The 21,504-nt window shown below is 43.1% G+C and overlaps 1 protein-coding gene across 2 annotated transcripts in view; it reads left to right on the top strand.

Moving 5' to 3' along the window:
* The window catches only part of Mob3b (MOB kinase activator 3B), a 187,682-nt gene extending 167,833 nt beyond the window's left edge, over positions 1-19,849 (top strand). For both annotated transcript variants that reach the window (XM_026387906.2, XM_077797891.1), the window contains exon 4: positions 18,278-19,849. In XM_026387906.2, coding sequence (XP_026243691.1) covers positions 18,278-18,307 — 30 coding nt within the window. In that variant the 3' untranslated portion in view covers positions 18,308-19,849. The remainder of the gene's footprint in view (positions 1-18,277) is intronic.
* Positions 19,850-21,504: the final 1,655 nt, after the last annotated feature.

Here is a 21,504-nt window from a genome sequence, read left to right as displayed (position 1 = left end):
AGCCTGCCAAATTTTGGCTGCTATGTGTGGTCTAGACTAGTTCAAATTTCCCGGCCAGATAAGACCAGATTCTTTGGCTCCAACAACCATCAAATGAGTATTAACTTTTGGCTTGAAGGAAGGAAGGATTTACTTATTGAAATGTAACACTATGTCTTCTCTCATCACCCATCTGTCCCACCAAGATAAAGGCATGAGGATAAGATTACAGTCAAGCTCCCATCTAGGGTCTCACATGGCCACTTGTATGGTCTTAGAACCTTTTCTCATGATGTAATCTTATGTATGAAGGTCAGATATGCAAGCCATTGGCAAAGGTACAGCTATATGTAGTAGTGGGACAGAGTACGAATCAATACTAGCTCCACCATGTTAGTGCTAATAGATTCCAATTAGAGCATGAATCTAACTGGAAAAACAAATAAAAATAAATGCATGCAGGTAGATCTAAATGAAAAGAGATATAGTCTATTCCAAAAGGAACTTGCCAGCATTCCTTGAATGATGGGCCATGTGTTGTCACCTCCAAGCCATTCTGTATACAAAACACTCCGTGTTCTCTAAGTCCTGCTAATTCTGCAGGTCTCAGCTTACCTGCCCCTTCCTGGGGGATGACTATTCTTCACTCTACAAGTTAGTTCCCTGCTCACTCCCTGGATGCCCTGATTCCAGAGAGGGTAACCAAGATGGAAGCCATCATCTTTTATGGACTAGTGTCCGAAATGGTAAAGCATACTTTCCACCCTTATCTATTCACTTAGAAATCCCCAGCCTCAGTGAAAACTCCCATTACCTCATTGTGATCTCTGTCTCTTCCCCTTCCTGGGAAGAAGCCAATCTAGCCAGTTGTCTCTGCTTTCTCACTTCCCTTTCAATTCACTGTAACCTGCTGTCCACTCCAGAAACCTGCTCTTTCCATTGAAGTAAGATCCTGTGGCCCTCGTACACTTACGCCCGGTACATGAAAGAAGCAACCGAAATATTATTTCACTGATAATTCATGCTATGGAGAGTTCTTAAAAGTATTGTACTGAGTAAAAGATACCAGATGCAAAAGGCCCATACAGTTTGATTCTGTTTATGTCAAATTCTAGAACAGTCTAATCCAGTGTGTCAGAAAGCAGATCAGTGGTTGGCAGGGGCCCCAGACAGGTCAAAGGGTTTGACTGCAAAGGGGCAAGGGAGAATTTTCAGGAGTGATAGAAACACTGTACCTTGATTATGGTGTTAGTTACATGGGACCAGACATCTGTCAAAACTCATCAAGATGTGCATTTAAATAAAAGCATATTACTGAAGACAAAATATACCTCAATAAATTTTATTTTAAAAAATATTCTTAGGAAATGCCCCCAACATATTTTTAAAACACCTTCAGTATTCCGAAGATCAATGTTTTGACAAGTCTTTGCTGAAAACTTTTGACTTCCTTGCTGCCTGGGTAATTAGTAAGACAAAACTAAAAAAGTAGCCATTCATCTCTAAGGGTCCATTAGAATATCTGCATTTCAGTTGGTTATAATAACAAAAAAGTGATCCATGTCACAGAGAGAGACATGAGGAACCCACTGGCAGGAAACTTTTCGTTTAGCTCTTTGTCCGTCTCTTACTATAAATTTTAAAGTTAAAAGCAGCAGACCTAAACATCAGGCTCCAAAGCAGCTGGATGGAAAGGCCTGTGTGGGGTTCTTCAGAGGGTGCCCAGAGGAGTCAGTCAAACCGCTCATCTCTCAGCCTTCTTACTGGCCCCAATGGATGCCATGACTGAGAAATGCATCTGTCTCCCAGGCCCGTGACCTAAGTCCCCATACACCATAGCTGTTCCAGGTATGCAAACAGGTGTTTACAAGTCAGTTTCTCTCTCTCCTTGCTTCACATCACCTGAGGCAATTTCAGGTATACCAATTCTCAGGCTCTATCCCAGCCCTAAATCAGAATCTCCAAGATAAAATAAAGCTCTCCAGATGGTTCTCATGGACACCCTAGGTATGCCCCAGTAAGATTATGTGTGGGGCTTTTCAAACTTTTTCCTGTACACGAGCATCTGGGGAGCTTGTGAGGGACCTGGATGCATGGGCTGCACCACCTACCTATGATGCCTCAGTATGTGGCTCATGGGTCTGCATTTTTAATAGGCACCCAGGTAATTCGGATGCTGGTGATCCAGGCATCACATTTTGAAACTAATACCAAATTTTCTGTTCTCAAATGTCTGGGAAGAATTGGAGGTCAACAAGATTCCTGAACTAGAGGGTGACCTCTTCACTTTTAGATGCATGTAGCCCTCTCCTTTTATTTCTAAGCTCAGAATTTCTTTCCCACCCCAGTCCTTCCCCATGAGTCAACCTTACACCCAGCACCCTGTCTAGACCATAATGATGTTTCTCTCAACCCCTGTGGGCAGCTATCATCACCATACCTTAGACTCCAGACCTCATTAAATGTTTTCTTTTCTTTTTTTTTTTTTTTTTTTTTGTACTGAGATTAAACTCAGGAGCACTCGACCACTGAGCCACATCCCCAGCCCTATTTTGTATTTTATTTAGAGACAGGGTCTCACTGAGTTGCTTAGTGACTCACTGTTTTGCTGACATTGGCTTTGAACTCATGATCCTCCTGCCTCAGCCTCCAAAGCCGCTGGAATTACAGGCATGCGCCACTGTGCCCAGCTCACTAAATGTTTTCTATTAGCTCTGTTTAATCCTTGATATAATAATGGAGAATTTTTGAGTAAAGCTATAAGCCAGGTACTACAGGAAATATATTTATGTATTACCCACTAATCTGCACACAGTTCTGTGAGATAAATACTCTTTTTATTTCTGAAATACTCCATTTCAGAAAGGAAGGAAATCAGATAAGGAGGTAAAGTCATTTGTCCAATGTCACATAGCTTTATGGAACCAGGAATTAAGCAAGTTCATTTTTACTTCAGACCCCCAAAGTGGCCAGTCTTAGTGTTTTCAGGCTGCTAGAACAAGAGATCTTAGGCTGGGAAATTTAGAGACAAAAGAAATTTATTGTTCACTGCTCTGGAGGCTTAGGAGTCTGAGATCCCTGCCCTGGCAGATTCTGTGTCTGGTAAAGGCTTGTGTATGTCAGCTTTTTAGCTGCTGTGACTAAAAGTCCTGAGCAGCACAACTGTAGAGGAGGAAAAGTTTATTTGGGGGCTCGTGGTTTAGAGCTCTCAATCCACAGACAGCAGGCTCCATTCTTTGGGGCTCCAGGGGAGGCAGAACATCTTGGTAGAAGAGTGTGGTGGAGGGAAGCAGCTCCCATGATGATCAGAGAGCAGAGAGAAAGAGTACACTTGACAGATACAAATATATACCTCAAATCCACACCCCGCCATGTCCCACTTCCTCCAGTCACAACCCACCTGCCTTCAGTTACCACTCAATTAATCCCATCAGGGGAATTAATTCAAGGATTGGTTTAAGGCATTCACAATTCTGTTATTTCTCTTCCAGACCTCTTGCATTGTCTCACACATGAGCTTGTGGGGGACACCTCACATTCAAGCCATAACAGCTTGCTATCTATCCCCTTCTAAAATGGCTCATGCTAGCTGCATCCTCACGTGGTAGAAGGCCAGGGGAACTTCTGGAACATTTTTTTTTTTTTTTGTAAGAGCAAAGCCCTCATAACTTAATCACTTCCCAAAAGTTACTTCTTAATACTATGACATTGGGTATTCGGTTCCTACATGTGAATCTTAAGGGCCACCCACAGGCAGAACATAATCTACACACAATTCTATGAGTCAAATCTATACACAATTCTATGAATACCACTTTAAATTCATTTACTTAATTATTGAATCATTTAAATTCAATACTCTGCTAATGAAATACATCTGAAGAGGATTTTCCCTCAGGGACATACTTACCCCAATGGGTTCTGATGACTAAAACAGCTAGATGATTTCCAGGGGCCTCCAGGTCCAAAAACAGAGGTTCTGTCCCTCTCTCAGCAGTGTCTAGCTGTGAGACCATGGTCAAGTCACTTCAGCTGAGCCAATGCGTTGCTCATGGTTGAGGGACTCAAATGAGATAATGGTGTGTAAAGAGCTGGCGCCAAGTGCTGAGGCCACTCAAAAGACATGATGACCCCTCAGCACATTTAATGGCTGTGAATCCAAAGACCCAAACCCTTAGCCTACAGAAGCCAGATAGATAATGAATATGACTTAACAGGTCAGACCCTGAGGGAGCATCCACCATGCATCTCCAGCTAATGGTTTCATTGTGGACATAGACACCTAGTGTTTCCAAACCAAAGGCAATTAGAACATTTTAGGTGAAGAATTTTAAGTGGTGGAAATTAATTAGAGCAATTATTTTATTTCTAAATCTCAGGCATAAAATGTTCCTTCCTGGAGTGCAGATTTGCTCAGGAGTTATCCATTTGCCCTCAGATGGAGCCCGTGGGAAGCAAGAGAGGTTCTGGCCCATTACAACCTGGCTACACATGTACAGTGTCTACACTTACAGTACTGTTTTAAGAAATTTTCTTGATCTTGAGACTCCAGAATTTGCAAGCAGATGAAGTGAAGTATTTGTGTGTATGCTGGGAACTGAGGGGACAACTGGGTTGTATAGGGCTTGGATGAAGCAGACAAGACAGGTCATTTGATGGAGTTAGTGTCAACTTCATAGCATGTTGCCTTGTACTGGAGTGGTACTGCTGGTCTGCAGTGACTGTCTTGCTGAAGAGACCAAGGGATACAGAGCATGGCTGTTCCTTTGTCATCAGCTTCACTTGACAAGACCAGTGTCACTGCCAGTTGGCATTGAGAGTGTTGACCCCGTCGCTGCCAGGCCCGGGCTGTGAGCAGCTGTTGTTATTGTGTGCGCTCCACACAGAAGAGTCTTCAGAACCAACCCCACACCCCCGAGCTCTGAGGAGCTGGTGGAAAGCATCAGGGTGCTCGCAGCACACGCTGAGAGGTTTTAACCTATGGACCTTTGGAAAACTTGGCAAATTGATGGGAAATGGTTATGATGTTTGACCACATGCACATTCAGCTTTAGCTTTACAGCCCAGTGATTAAAGATGAAGACTTCTCATTAAGGTTGGCACTCCTGCCCATGGCTGAACTCCATTTTCAGCTTAAGGTTTCTATTGTGGTTTTTTTCTTTCTTTGGAACTCACTCTTTAACAGCCTTCCTCTGTGCACTACAGGGGACTCTCAGGAAGTGCTCAGGGATTGTGCTGGTTGCCTGTGGTGTCACTGGTGTATGATGGCGCAGTTCTAAGCAGTTCTCAAACATAGTTATTCTATTTTGGTTTCTGTTGCTGGTGAAAGGGTACTTGGCATTTTGCACTGATAGAGATCATTCTAAATGGAAGAGTTTTAGAAAACATTTTTAATTCCAAGACAGGCAGCAGGAACAGAGGGAATTAAATTAGTTGGAAATGGATATTTTCTGGTACATATTCTCACAAGCATATATGCGAACACACAGTAGTGTTCAATTTTTTCCCCAATAAGTCTTCATATCTTCCAAAACCCCTTCTCTGAGAACTTTTAAAAAAACTTTTTGCTAATGGAATTGTATATAAAAATCCTCCTTTTTGAAGATTTATTTTTTTCCAAAATCGATAGTTATGAAGCTTTCAAAATGTTTTTTAATTGTGATAAAATATATATAAGATAAAATTTATCAACTATGTAACATGCACAGGTCAGTGGTATTAATTTTACTAACCTTGTTGTGCAACCATTACTACGATCCAGCTCTAGATCTTTCCTTCTTGAGGCCTGTAATTTTTATTTTTATTGTTGCTGTTTCTCACATATGAGCAGGTCTTAGGAGATACAATTGAGGCCAGAACTGGGAACCAAAAGTATGCAAAGAAAAAGGACATCTTTTATTTCTTTTGAACTGAGGTAGTGCTGCTACAAACTGCTACCTACCAATACATTAGGCAATTTCCCTTTTCTATGGAGAGTAAAACACAGAATAATCACAATAGCCCATAATGTTCCCTATTGCTAAAAATTCTAAAATTCCTTTCTCATAGTAAGATATCAGAAGAACAAATGAATAAGGAACTCCACTAGGTACAAATCACTTTAGCCTGGTAGGCAGATTTCTTAAAGGTACAGCTCATACCATTTTCGTGGTTCATATTCATGAGTCTGAGAATAAGGAAATAAAAGGACTTGCCCCTCCCCCCTCCTCTGAAGCCTTAGGCATCTACCTGTCAAGGACTGCAGGCATGCTGAGCTCTCTCCTTTCTTGCCTCAGGTGTGTAGGAACTTACTGGTGTGGCATGACTGGTCTCCTGAGATAGGAGAAATAATGGGCTTTTTATTGCCAGATCAATTTTGGAAAGAAAGAGTGGGCATCCATTTGTAACCATGTGGACTTTATAGAGCCCCTCTGGTTGTGGTGTTGGCCTGGTGCAGGCAAGGCTCAGCAAACATTTTCTGAAGAAGGCCCAGTGCTGAAAGTTTGGGCATATGAGCCCTATGGTCTCCGTCACCACTCCTGAGCTCTGCTGTTGAGGTATGGGAGCATTCACAAACAATACAGAGCCCTTGGATGTGGCTGTGTTCCTGTAAGGTTTGTTTATGGACATTGAAATTTTAATTTCATATGATATGCACATTTTGATTTTTTTTTTATTTTTTTTTCAACTGTTTGAAAATGCAATCACCATTCCTAGTTTATAGGTCACATGAAAACAGGTAAAGCCTGGATTTGTCTCATGAGCTGTACTTTTCTGGTCCCTGATATAAATTAGGGAAAACAGGATTCCAAGGCCTGTTGACAAGATCTGAATGGTAGTCCTGGTTCAGATTCTTTCTCTGCCAAGTATTAATCACATAACCTTGGGCAAGTCACCAAACCAAGTTTCAGCTTCTCCACAGGGGGAACACCATTGGCCACCTCACAGAGAGGAGAGTCAGTGATGAAGTAGGACACAAAATCGTGATTCAGCTGCTAAAGCTCTGAGGAGCCTCGATTTTTTTCTCTCTGGGAGCTGGAGAACATTTCAGTTGGTGGTATTCAAATAACTACAACAGCTCAACTTATAACAGCTCAATTTATGATGGTCCAACTTTTTATTTTTCATTTTTTTTCTTTATGATAATGCAAAAGTAACACACACATTCAGTAGAAACCACACTTTGGATTTTGAGTTTTGACCTTTTCCCAGGCTAGCAATGTGCTAAGATGCTCTGTCAAGATGCCAGATTGCAGCCATGGGCCTCAGCTCCCATCAGCCATGTCAATGCTTGGGGGAACAGACCTCACTCTGCTGTGCTGCTCAGCTGGGATGGTCGGTTGGTAGGTTAGAGTATTAGATGCATTTCGACTTACACTGTTTTCAACTTGTGATGGCTTTATCGGGACATAATCCCATTGCAAGTCAAGAAGCATCTATGGATCTGATTTTATTAAAACAAAATTTCCAGTTTATTCCAGGTCTATTTACTTCATCAAAGTAATACTTTGTTTCTATCAAAGTAATGAGCCTTCTAAGAAATGACAAAACTTCCTAAATTCCAGGCTCACTGAGGATGAAAATTCCCCATATGTTTTCATCAGACACACAATAGAGGTCTTATGAAGTGATGGCAGCTCTGCCCCACAGTGAAGTTCAGCAGAGCTGGCAGCTTCTATGGGATTCTTTGTTTTCCCAGGGGGAGGTAAATTCTTCCTTCAGGGACCCATGCCCTGAAATTCAGAAAACCGCCAAAATGACAAATCATGTTTCTTCAGGGCTTCTTAAATATCATTAAAGCTAGGCCCATTTAGCTTGTCTGACATTTGGTGAAAGCCTGGTCCTGTAGCCTCACCTCCGCCTATCCCTGATGAAAGTCAAGGTCAGGATTCCTTACCCTGTCCTCCCACACCCAGCTTTCAAAGAGTCAGGCACAGGTGGGTAGTGGGCCATGTTTAGATCTTCCATTCCTCATAGAAGATGTGGCTCATCCCCAAATAAGGGCACAAGGAGCTTCTGCCAGCCACCCATCCAGCTGTGCTGATGAATGCAATTGTGGGAGTGAGGGGCTAGACCCTTATAACTGCCCAGACCTCCTAGGGGGCTAATGAGGCCAGCTGGGTGTTAGTGGGAGAGAGCAGCAGTGAAAGTCAGAGAGGGCTACAGAAATCATGTTGCACCACTGTACTGTCCTAGTCAGGGGGTAACAGGGCACCAGCATGGCAAGGCACCGTGGGTCTATCTGCAGAGCCAGTCAGGGTGCTCAAAAACATGAGGTCCCTGCAGGGCTCCAGGGAGGGGATTTTGAGGAGCAGTTTTGACTCACACTCTGGCTCTCCTCAGGCACGGAGGCAGCCCCACCTGTCTGTCACTCATCTCTCCTGGTTCAATGAGAGGACTTAAGAAATATGCAGCTCTGCCTTTCTATGAACCAGTGCAAATCCAGAGGCTGGATATGTTTACCTCTGGTGACTTATTTCTAATGTTTGTAGGGTTTGGAAAAAGAGCAGTTTGATTCTTACACCAGTATGGATAAATATTCTCTGTGGGTGGCGGGTATGTGTTTATCCATTCACATGTATACATGTACTTGAGAGCCTTCATATTTGTTGGCACGTGCATGTGCGCGCGCACACACACACACACACACACACACACACACACACACACACATTGTGGAAACACCCTCCGTGTCAGTAATGTGGGCTTCTGTTTAGGAACAGAATTAATCAAATAAATATTGTTCTTTCCAGTTTAGGGAGGTCTGGCCTGGAGTGTTTCTATTTTTATTTCATTTGGCTTATTTGTCACCCACATTCCTAAAAGACAGCAGAAAGAACATTTTCATTTCCTATGTGCTAGCTGGAGCTCACATTTATTTATAGAGTTTGGAGAACTTTAATTTTTTTTTTTTTTTTTTAAATCTGGCCGCCCTGCCTTCCTTTTCAAGTTCAGACTTTCCTCGCTAGCAAGCGAGGAAAGACAGTATCCCTGCCTGTGGACCTCCCTGCAGCATGTCCCCATTACTGCTTGCACCTCCCCATGTCTGTGGCCCGTGTGGGTGTGGCAGGGCTGCTGGCTCAGACACCCAGCTGAGAGATGTGAAGATACAAATGAAGGTGTTCAGCAGGATGTCATGGGATACGGATGGGCAAGTTTCAATCCTGGTGACCCTAATGACTACTTATGTGACCTTGGCCAAGGTGCTTACCCTCAGATCCCCCTCTCTAGAGTAAGGACAAGACCTCTTGCCACCCAGGACTGCTCTAAGGACTGATTAGAAGAATAATGAGTGTGCGACACCAAACACAGTGCCTGGCACACAGGAGAGACACAGGGAATGATAGTTCTCTATGAGGAGAGGAAGACACTTCTGTTTATCAGTTAGGGTTCTGTTATCATGGCTGTATCTTGCTCACTCTCCTGTGGCCTGCTACTACTTTATTCGTCCTTCCATCCAGCCATGTATCAAGCAACTTTTAAATGTGTGTGTGCACACACGTAGGTATGTATGTATGTACGTATGTATAAGGCCTTGTTCCAACAATTTAGGGTCACTACGGTCAGTCTCCTACTGGAATTCTTTCTCAGTTCCTGTCAAATGACAACTACATGACAAAAATAGTTTTGAAAATAATGTTAAGGCCTCATTCCTGACCCCTGGCAAGGAATGTGCTCTTTACTCGATGGTCAGTTTGGCGTCCTCGGAACAGAAGCTTCCAGCTGAGAGGCCCTGCCCTCTTGACAGCTGCAGAGGAGCTAGATGCTCCTTGCTTCAGAGGCCCCGGGGCCACAGTGAAGAGCTCTGAGTCCAGGGCGAGTGTGGGACATGAAGATTCTCCCTGGCGGCACACAGAGCTCCCCACCTGCAGCATTCCCCCCACGGGATCCTGGGAAGCAGCTAGGAATGGTCCAGGAGAGCATTCTGTGTAGCCAGGCTGCATCCTCACACTGCCCAGATGGAACTGAAGACTCCTTAGAAGGTCCTGCCCAGGAGGCCCCACCGGTGGGGTTCCCTGCACATTCACAAGAGTTGGGGTGGGAAGATCCCTGTCCCTGGAATTGTCAAGGTATTTAGAAGGCCAGCATTACCACCTCCGATTCATGAAGCTATTTGGATTCTAGAAAACGAGAGGGGAATCCCTCACCACTGAGAGTGGAAGTCATCGTAATCTGGACAGCTGTGGCCCTGTGACAAAGCTTCCCTGAGCCCCAAGGCCACAAGAGAGCTGCTCAAAGACCATCTCTACCCGTCAACAGTTCCAGCTTCCCCACAGGGAACGGGCAAAGAGTTGTTTGGGATGTTTTATATTTTGCTTGTTTGTTTTTCTTAACTTTTTTCCTTCTTTTGTTTTTCTAGGGATTTCCCTACAGCAAACAGCCTGATAATTGTCCTGGATCTCCCTTGCAATGCACTGTGCCCCTGTCTGAGGGAGGGCCAGCTGCCAGGCTATGTCCTTAGCCACCAGCTACTGGGCTTTTCTTTCTCTTTCCTCACACTAGAGTCCTGTGCCCTTCCTTGAAATTGCTAGGTGGCTTTATAGACATAAAAGTGTGAGCTGGAGTGTTCTGGTCACTCCATGCAGAACAGTACAGAAACATATAGAAGCTGGTTGGGTGCTGGGCTGCCCAAGGGAGGGAGGCAGGTCCTAAAATTATAAAGGTCACATGAAGTTGCTGGTACTTTATCTGGGACGAGATGGAGATGTAAGGACCAGTTTAAGCCTCTTTGTATCTTCAGCCTCATCTTCCTAGGCAGCACTGTTGAAGATACCAGCAGGGTTTAGAGTCATCTTCTCCACCTGGGCCACACACTGGTATCATTGCATGGCAGTGCGTTGTCATGGGAACTTCTGAGTCCTTCTGCTAGAGGAAGAGAGATCAGTTGATTTTTATTTTTGTAGCTACTTCTTCTGATTTCACAGTCCCTCAGATCATGCTGGCCCAATGCTGGAATACCCTTGACATCAGCATCACCGTGCCTCTCCTGGGGCCATGATGGCAGAAGGAACCTCACTGATCCTTGCTGCTGTCTACTGACAGGAATTATCCCAGACCAGCCGAGTTCCCCAGCATTCCTTGCTGATGCCAATCCACATTTCTTAGTTCTCTTCCTCATCACTCCTTCAAGAACACTGCCAGGACCAAAGGACTTGCTTTTGCATAAGGGGTTAGATCTGGAGATGGAGAAAAGAGCAAAATACCCATGTGAATTTGAGTGTAGAAATCTGGCCTGAGGGAGAGATGGGTGTTGGCAGGAGAGAGGGTGGGCAGGGAGGATGGGTGAAACCTTGGCAAAGAACTCACCAGCACAGCTCTTCAGAATGGAGGAAAGGGGGACCCCTGTGGGAGAAATGGGATTTTTGAGATGGCCAACATTTTTATTCCATACACTTCTGGAAGAGGGGAAAAACATAGCTCATAGTTCAAGAAACAAATGGATATAATATGAATACGTATGGAGAGTCTGAATGTAAGGTGAAAGGCACCACCTAACACCATCTTTCTGACCTGGCCTCTACAGACAAAGTGCCTAACCTTCCCAGTTATAGGATGTTGGTGATATACATCCAGCCCAGCAGAAATGTCCACCCTGAGCTTCTGTGCAAGCCCATTCTAGATCCATCTCTTTCTAGTGGAGCATGGGCCTGAGGAGAACAGAGGTGAGGAGGGGAGAAGAGAGGAGGCCAGACTCCAGCATGGGGTCTGGGAAGGGATCCCCAGAGGTTGGGCTGCTGCCTCCACAGCTTTTACTGGTGGACTCAATTTCACTGTTTTTGAGCAGCCATCATCTTGCATAACCCTTAAAATGTGTTGATTGGGAAAGTGCTCCGGGCAGTGAAGCTCTCCTGTTTTCTGTCTCCTTTTTCTTTGAAATAGAGATACAGATACAGATATAGATAGAATGTGTGTCCTGTACCCAGTGCACCATGTTAGCCGACAGGCAACTTGCTTCTCTATTAGATCCAAATCTAGCATTATGTTGTATACTTTTCACTACCTATTTTAAGCATGAGATTTTTAGTGAGGGGAGGGGGCTGATGAGGGGAGGAGCTCAAGTACATAGTACATAAAAGTCAGGTCTCGAAGCTTCTCTCAACCCCTGCTGACCTTTTGACACCCACCTTCTTTTTGTCTCTGAACTTTCTTCCTCAGTTACTTCTTTATTGGAATATTCATTTTCTCCTTATTGTTTCCGAGAATTAGTAGAAAGTGGGTGAACAAAAGGAAGACATGGGTCTCAAGATGCTGTTGTTGTAGCACTTTTATTCATATATATATATATATTAAGATACTATTCCTCCCCCCACCAAGTAGTGAGAACAGCATGGTTTTTATTTGTTTGCTTGTTTTGGAGTCAACAAAGTCTGGGTTCAGGTCCTTATTCTTGTACTTACAAATTAGGTGAGCTTGGGAAAGAGACTCAATATTCCAATTCTCTGAGCCTGTGACTCCTCATCTGTAAATTAGTTTGTCAGTAGGGTGAGAAAGAAGTGCACAGAGTTAAGTGTAAATCCCTCTACCTTGGGAGGTACTCAGTGCATGTTGCACACCCCCCCCCCCCCCGCTTCTCATGTTATTTGGCCTGATTATTGCTTTTCAATTAATTTTAGTCTAATAAATATTTTCAAAGCACCTGATATGTGCTTTGTACCAAGGTTCAAGCGAAAATGAGATCTGATCCATCTCTTTGAGAGTAGCCTCATGCTAGAACAAAAGTAATAAATGGTCACAGAATGATTTGGAAGGTGCTACAAGCATGAAGGGAAACTGGACAAGGAGCATCTGAGACCTATTGCAGATGGTAGGGGAGTGACGTAGGGTAAGAGATGTCCCTGAGGAGGTGACAACAGACTGAGAGAACTGAAGGGTGATGGAGTTGAGAGAAGGATGTTCTGGGAAGAAAGGCACAAGTGAAAGCATCCGTAGGAGAATGGCTATGGGTGCGTCAAGAGAGGAGGAGTGATGGGGAGTGCAGAGGTGAGGCTGGGTAGGAGGAGCCCCGCTCAGGAAATGCAGTGGATGCTGCAGTTGGGAATTAACAGGAAAGTCGTGGAGAGCCCTGACAGCAGTTTAGGCTAAGGGGTGCCATCCTGTGACACTGGGTTTTAACTGAAGCATACCAAGCCCAGTCTGAGGACTCCTTGACACAGGTTTCCTCTTCCAGATCCACAGAGTGGGGAGGACACTTGCTCTCTGACAATCTGAGTTTCTGCATCTCTAAAGTGAAGGCATTGGACTAGATGATGTCCCTGTTTCCTCCCTGCCTGAGCAGTGGTCTCTGAGTCTACTATGGTGATGTCAGTTTTTCAGAACCTGTTTCATAATGCTTAAAGTCAACCTATTGAAATTGTTATGCTGGCATGATGGCCAACACCTAGTAAATATTTTTTCTATATGCATTTTATGTAAAAAAATAGATTGCTAAAATGTGCAATGGCATAGTGCTGTAAAATAGGAGTTAAGAGTTGTCTTCTTTGTAGTCTTGACTGGGTCAGAAATTGTTCATTCAAGTGATTGCATTTCTTTTGACCATTTATTCTGCTTTAGTTATAAAAATAGGTAAGCTGAGAGATAAGAGTAACATCTGACTCATAGAGTTCCTGGAAGTTTGGTCTGTGGATACCAAGACTTCTTGAAATGGCTAACAAATGGAGAACGGTTTCAATTTAAAAAGAGGTTATATACATTGAAGAAGTTCCCCACAAAAGCTAGGGGCAAAGGTCACTGTAACTTCATTTCTAAAACCAAATATGATTCAATCTGGAGTCTGCACCTACTTCCCTGTTCATTTCTCTCTAAATTACTATAACTTGTTTTTTTAGAAAAAAGTATGAGTATTAAAATAAAAATGCAGAGACTATGCAAAACTCAAAACATCAGAAATAGAAAACGTGCATAATTACATTTAGACAGGAAAAAAAAAAAAACTCATGTTAGACCCATAATTTCTATTTTGTCCCTAAAATAGCTGGATCCCTCAAACCATCTATGCTGCAGGTGACTTGGAAAGAAATATCCCTCATCATACATTAATATAAAACAAAGAGTTTTAAGAGTTTTCTAGGACTGAGGCAAAAATGAAATGAATTCCCACTCTAATAGAAAGTGATGTAAGGCATGTGAGCAAGGCCTTGGGGCAACCCACAAGGGGCATTAGTTGCTTTCTGGGAGCTGAAGTTGAAACTTGAAGAATATGAACATTTGCCAGGCATAGAAAAGCAGAAAGGATTTACCAGGGAGAAGAAACAGCCTCCCAGAAACTGCTAGAAGCCCCATTGGCCTGGCTGGGGTGGTGAATGGTGGGGATTAGCAGGTCAGCAGAGGGTGGAGGGACCTGGCTACCCACAGCCTTTGTCAAGCTGTTGGCAGTGGAGAACCAGGTACCAAACCATACTGAGTGGCTCAACCAAACCTCTGCTTTATTCCTGGACACATTAAAAAAAAAAAAAAAAGAAAGAAACTGGTGTTTAAAAGAAAAAAAAAATCTTGATATACTAGTCGAGTAAGGCTCTATGAACATTTCTCCGAAAATTCTCATCATCTGCGGAAATCAAAAGCACCTTTTGGAATTCTTTCAGTGGTCTGTCTTAATACTTCTGGCGTCCCTGACTCCAACAATGGCAAAATCGTTTTAGCACTCTACTTAGAAGTAGTTTGAACCACTGTCCCCTGGAGGAAGGAATGTGTTTGGCCCTGCTGGATGCCTGCGGGAGGGCTCTGATGGGGACGGCCGCTGGATTCCCCCGCCCCCGCAGCCCACACCGCAGACGAGCTTTCTTTAAACGGCGGATTGGCGCCATCCAGTGGACAAGTGCTAGCATACAACTTGGGGACTTGTAGATTTTTGAAGGGGGTCCAATTGAAATGTCAAGTTTCTGATCTGCCGTTCCCACCATTCTTTCCCTGTAAAGTTTAACAGCCATCCCAGGAAACAGGGTTTTGTTTTTATTTATTTATTTTTTCTTCATGTTGAGGCAGCACACTGTGAGGAAAGCCTCAATCCTAAGTTTTCACAAACTAACTCAGTGACCTTGGATAAGTCTAGATCCTCTCTGAAACTGTTCACCCTCACCCATCTTTAAAAAAGAAAAATAATACTTTCATATTTTTAGTATCCACAGTTTTTCAGTGGCACAATTGTTTTAGTATTTCTTCATTGCAGTTTATGATTCAAATTGGCATAAGTCCAGGTGGAGAAAAAAAATATTTCTGGCATCTTGAAAATTCAGAAAATGGTTTACAGCTACCTGTCATTAATTTATACATCAACAGCTCTTGAATGCATATTTCTAAGAATGTCTGAAAAACTTTAAACTAAAATTGCATAGTAGAAAGAGCTGACCTTTGCAGCCAGATAGGCCTAAATTTAAATCCCACACCTGCCATATTCTGCGTGACTTTGATAATTTACTTTCCTTCCCTGAACTTGCCTCCTCATAATTCCATAGAGATGGCACATCTTTCATGTGTCAGGGTCAGGGTTATGTGACATAACACCTGCGGAACAGCAGACACTGGGACTGATACGCAGATGCCTCTGTTTAATGGATGCAACTGCTCCTGTTTCGTCTCTGCAGTTTTCCTATTTATCTTCAGCAAATCATCCTGCCCAGAGACCAGGACTCTTCTGCCAAATGAAGATCATAATTCATTCTTAAGGTTATACAGATGCAAAGACATAACCACCCCAAAGCACCTGGCACTTTATGGGTATTTAACAAACACTAGTTTCTTTCTTTCTGAAAGTGCTAACCTGTTGCAAATAATTATAATATTTGATATAAAGCTAAAATTGTTTCCATCCCATATTTACTATCTTCCTTTATTTTTCTTTCAAATGTACACACATACCCTTGTTACATTCCCACCTCATTTTTCCTGTCTCTTTCATCAAAAGTTAACACACCTGACATTTCAATTCAGTTGCCAAGTGGGGTGGCACATGCCTATAATCCCAGAGACTTGGGAGGCAGAGGCAGGAGGGATCATAAGTTTGAGGCCAACCTAGAAACTTAGTGAGGCCCTATTTCTCAAAAAACAAACAAACAAACAAAAAACCACAAGAGCCTCTTAAAAAGGAACAGCAAGTTTGTTGCAGAGTTGCCATGGTGTTTATCTATTCCTCTCACCAGAAGCATGGGTTCTTCTTTTGCACAGTTATGCACTCACCTATCCACATCCTGCTTTGGTCACAGCTCCCTCTGCTTCAATCATAGCAACACCAGATACCTAGTCAGGTATCATCTCTCCACCCCCATTGGTCCTCCCTTCTAAAGTTTGCATCTCTCTAGTGGTAATCAAAGTCTCCAAGGCCTCCTCCCCACAGCAAGAAAGACTGCCTCCATGTTCATGCTTCTGAACCACATCTTTCTGTAGGAAGAGATCAGAAAAAGAATTAAGGTATTTTGAGCATATGTTAATACACTTGACCTTGCTGTGACCTTTTCAAGTCAGTATCACTCTCTGCATTACGGATGAGGACATAGAAGACCTGTTCACTCCTTGATCAAACAAAATATTGCCAAGCTCTGGGAATGCAACAGCAAACAACAGGCACAACCCTTCTCTCTCAGATCCACAGGATTTTACAAAGGATGAATCCAGGAGGAGGAAGGAAAATAATAGATGAGTCCAATTGTGAAGACGGGTGCTATGAAAGGGTGGAAGAGGGGAATATGGGGTTAGAGAAAGTGTGCCTAAAACTAGGCATTAAGATCTGGAGGTTTGGGGAGATCACATGGGTGGGCAGTGTGTGACAGAAATAGGACTGAAATCCATGTGAGCTTGGTAGCTCTGTGCTTCATAGCCTCTCCTCTGATAAATTCTTACATTGATGAAATGGTGCTTTGGCTTGTGATCCACACCTCTTTCTCCTCAATGGATTGCAGCTCCATGAATACAGCAGTCTTGTCTCCCAGGCATCTACGCAATATGAGTAATATGTATAAGTAAATGGTTGCTTAATTTTTCAATATATGCATTTGTATGTCATTTTCCATATTTAATAGTATTATAGGGATGCAAAAGTGCCTAGATTCTTCACTGTATATTGTTTCTTTAACCAACACATTTGTATGGTTTTAGAACATAACTCTCTCTGAGCACCTGGGCCCTTCCATGTCGAGCTCCTTTGATTCAGATGTTGCCTGCTTTGTAGGCCAAGGTGATTGGATGCAACTTGGAAACAACTCACACATCTAATTAAAATAACATTGTCCTTGTCCTCCTGAAATGTTGAATGGCACAGAGCTCATTTTCAGCTTGCTACCCACACTATCCTTGGAGATGAAAGAGGAGTCCCTAGCCGGTGCCCAGTCTTGTGCTGGGAGTGGGGGATACAAAGGTTGAAGCATGTGTTGTAATATGAGAAGTGTTTCCTCTTCTGGACCCTTAGTAATGTGCAGTCCAGTAGGGCCCACAGACATGCCCAGCACCCACACACACTCACAAAGGTTCCAAACAGTACACCCTATGCCAGGACCAGGTGTGCACAGGTGGAGGGAATGGATGTTTCCACTGTGGTTGGTATCGAGTGCCAGAAGTTCTTTCAGGAAGGTGGACGTCATCTTTTCTGAGTTGGGAAAATGAATGTCAATTAACCAAGTTAAAGAGGGGTAGGTGGGATGTGGCAGGAACTGGTCATAGGCAAGGGGTTCAGCCCATGCAGAATCCCAGAGGAAGAGAAAGGATGGCACATTTGGGATCCGTGAATGCCCGCAAAGGCCAGGTACATGATGTCTATGGGTGAATATCAGGTGCCTGCACGTCAGAAACTTTTGGTACAGTCTTCATTTCCATGAAGAATGTCCTCCCTCCTGCTTTTTATTGACTTTTACATATTGAAATTATTCATTTTCCCAACTTTGACTGAAACTTAGCTAAAGAGAAGTTGTTCTCTAACAATAGCTGTCCAAATCCACTTATCATATTGGTTGGCAAGTGATACTTCCCTTGGGGACACAACTGAGAGTGTGTGGGGGGGGACTGGGACAATCTGGAGAGCATTTTGTCTGTCTGAAGAGGACAGCCATTCTTCAACTCCAGCTGCTCAGTGGCTCCAGATCTTACAAAGTTTCAGAAAAAGCAAGCAACATGGATTTTTGGCAAGACAGTAAAACTCTTTAAACAGTACCTTAATTAAAGAAAATACATAAATAAATAAGCCTGTGGACTGAATGGAACACATCCTCATGCTGAACCTTATTCATGGGCCATGCTTGCAACCTGCAGGTCCTGAGAGTGCCTTCAGAATCCTCATCCCATCATTGCTGTGCTTATAGTTCCTTCTAACCATCCTTCTCTCCTTGCTTTCCAGAAAGAGATGACGAGCAGGATGTGTCACTAATGCTCCATCTCGTCCTTCGGAAGAAAGGAAAGCCGTTTCCTCCTGGAGCCCCAGGTGGACAGAAAGTGGACCTCCCTGGATGAAACGGTGCACCTACTTCCCGGAGCAGAAGAGGTGGAGTCCATCAGTGACCCCCGAGAGACACGTTCCCCACTCACTTCATGTGCTCTTAACCCTCTGAGTGCTGCTAGACCAGACCTGTGGACCAGAAGACCACAACATGGAAGAAGGACCAGCCCTTGACCCTTCCGGCTCAGGAATCGTCCAGGAGGGGCCTCTGCGCTTCCGTGCATGTCATGGTTCTGCCAGTGACCTGCCGCCTCAGCTTTACTGGAATTCAGGTTTTAAGACTGAGATGTTTATTAGGACCTTTCCACTTACCTGTCTTGTCAGCCGGTTGACTTTTCAGTCATTTGCTTTCTAAGTACCAAGTGAATTTGGGAACTTTGGATACACAGCAAGTTTTTCTATAACAAGCCTTCCTTTTGGGTCTCGGATCCTGTGGCTTCACATTCTGCAGGGCTGTGGAGCTGTGAGATCTGAAGCCCATCTGGCAGCTTCCATGCCATTTCCCTAAGAAGCAGTTCTATCAGGGACCACTCCAGGGCCTGGCTTGTCTCTGTTCCAAACAGGGTCTTCACAATCTAACTCCAGGGAAGAGACTGGCCACTCGCAGAAAGCTAACAAGTTACCAGTTTGCCCTGATCAGAATGTACTTTTTTTTTTTTTTTAGTAAGCATCATTCCTTGACTCTCCTCTATTGATATTCTTTCCTGTTTCCCAGAAAAGAGAAATAAAAGAAAGTTACAAATGACCAAGAATGGTCAGTAAGATCCCTGAGCCACATTAGTGCGGTGTTTGTTCTGTAAAGAGCAGGGAGTCCTGGCTGGACAATTGGTTATTTGGTGTATGTCAATGATACACCCTTCTCTGTTGATTTGTCACCTTACTTACTGGCTCTCTGAGCTTGAAACTCAACCAGTCTTTCTCCTCTGCCATGTTATGTTATGGCACAAAATTAACTTCTGGAAAGTCCCATTGATTGTACCCAGTTACCAAGGTGGCAGTAGAGCTGGAGCTAACTTCATTATTCCATTTTCTCCCCAATTTTTCTCTTTCAGTAGACAGAATAACACAGTCTGCACTGTGCCCTGCCTTTTGAAACCTAACATAGTTGTAATTGATGAAATGTTGACTTCTCTGATTCATTCACAAAAACCGGGGTCCTGTCAGCCCAGCCTGTGACGAGGGGGTAATAATACTTCCAGTGATATTTGAGTGTAATGAATTATCTGTTGGTGGAGGGAAGTAGATAAGAATGTATTAGCACACTTAATATAATAACAATTAAAAGAGAAATGAGCGACTCTGGATTTCTTTTATTATACATAATGTGTTAACATCATTTGTGGCTATCACGAAAGCCTAGAGGGCATGAAATCTCTGTCCAAACCAAGAAAGGGCTGACTGTGTGCACAGTGGCCTTCGACACTGACCCAACCACGTGGACAGATCCTTGCTTCCTATCTTATACACATTGTCTCATGGAACCCAAACGCTGCTACCTCTCTCCATGTTGTTCACGCTGGTCAACAATAAGCTTTCTTTTTTCTCTTAAGTAACTTGGAGAGGCCAAGATAGGCAAGAATTTTTCTCATCCTAACTTTTGACTGGGGTGGAGGGAAACTGTCTTAAGGATACAGAGGAAACAAGAGCCCCTAATTCCTGAAATGTGTAATATGCAATACCACCTGGGAATGCAGGATGGTGGGACAAAGAAATGGAGCCCATGCCCTTGAGATTTTTTGTACCATGGAAAACCACAGGATGTTTGCATTTAGAAAGTTGAACATGTTCCTGCATTTCAATGATGCTTAATCAAATGGAAGGCTAGAATCTGAAGACATTTGTCATTAATAAAGTTGTTGTCTACTAACTGTATGAAATAAACTTAAACATCCAAACATTTTTTGTACTTCTTGAAACATTCTCCTCATGGCTATGTTGCTAATTGCACTAATCAACTCTTCTAGAGTAAATTCTAGAAAACTGCTCTTGTATTTTTTAATTACAGGATGTTCCTATTCCCACAGAACTTTGTTTGGCAAATTCTAAGGAAAGTCTTCATAGAAAAAAAAATTTAACTCTTTGGCCTGATTTTGTCTTCCACAAATCTCTTACTGCAAATAGAGAATCTGAGCTTCTGGAAGGCTCCAGATTTCTCCATTCCTCTGGGTCAGAGACAGGCAACCCTGCTTCTTTCTCCCAACCTGGTCCCCTCTCCTCCTTGTTTTCCCACTTGAGTGGGAGTAGGGGGAGTGAAAATTTCAAAGTTAAAAGATTATAATGAGTGTCCATCCTTATGCCCTTAAGTGTATCAATTAACATTTTGCTCCATTTTCTTTCTTACCATAAATACATGTTCTGAGTGCTCAATCATTTGAAAATAAGATGTAGACATCATAAAACTTTAAGATACTTCATCAAGCTCCTCTTAATATGACCCTTGCCCTGATCATCTTCAGTGTCATTATCACCTCCAAGAAACTGAACATCAACACAATCCCTGTTTGAAATTCTTCAATTGACTCAAAATATTCTTTATAGTTTATTTTTTTAAATCTAGGATTCAATCAAGAATAACACTTTGCCTTTTATTGCTTTTCTCTTTAGATAATGGACTAGAGTTTCCCTTTTGTGTATACGTGTGGTGAGGTGTGTTTGTGGGGCACTGTGTTGTGTTATGTGTACATGGTGCAGTGTGTCCATCAGTTCATGACTCTGACATCATCATCATTATGATCATTATTATCATTTTTCCTACTGGGTGTTGAACCCAGGGACACTTTACCACTGAACAAAATCCTCAGTTCATATTTAAAATCTTTTTATGTTGAGACGGGGTCTTGTTAAATTGCTGAGACTGACCTTGAAATTGTGATTCTCCCATGCCAGCCTTGCAACTTGCTGAGATTGCAGGCATGCACCACTGTACCCAGCTGACTGACATTATTAAAGAATTTGAGCCACTTTACTCCTGGAAGTCCCACAATCTGGAGGATTTTGTTTGGTTGGTTTCCTGATTGTTTCCTCATTATGCTCTTTTTTTTTTTTTTTTTGCAAGAATACTATGTAAGTCAGGTTGTTTCTTCCTATTGCATCACATCAGGAAGCACATGTCTAACATCTCTTCATAA

This window comes from Urocitellus parryii, chromosome 4, assembly GCF_045843805.1.
Source record: "Urocitellus parryii isolate mUroPar1 chromosome 4, mUroPar1.hap1, whole genome shotgun sequence".
Classification (NCBI taxonomy): Eukaryota; Metazoa; Chordata; class Mammalia; order Rodentia; family Sciuridae; genus Urocitellus; species Urocitellus parryii.
Note: the sequence above shows the minus strand (reverse complement) of the source record. Positions and strands in the feature narration are given on the sequence as shown.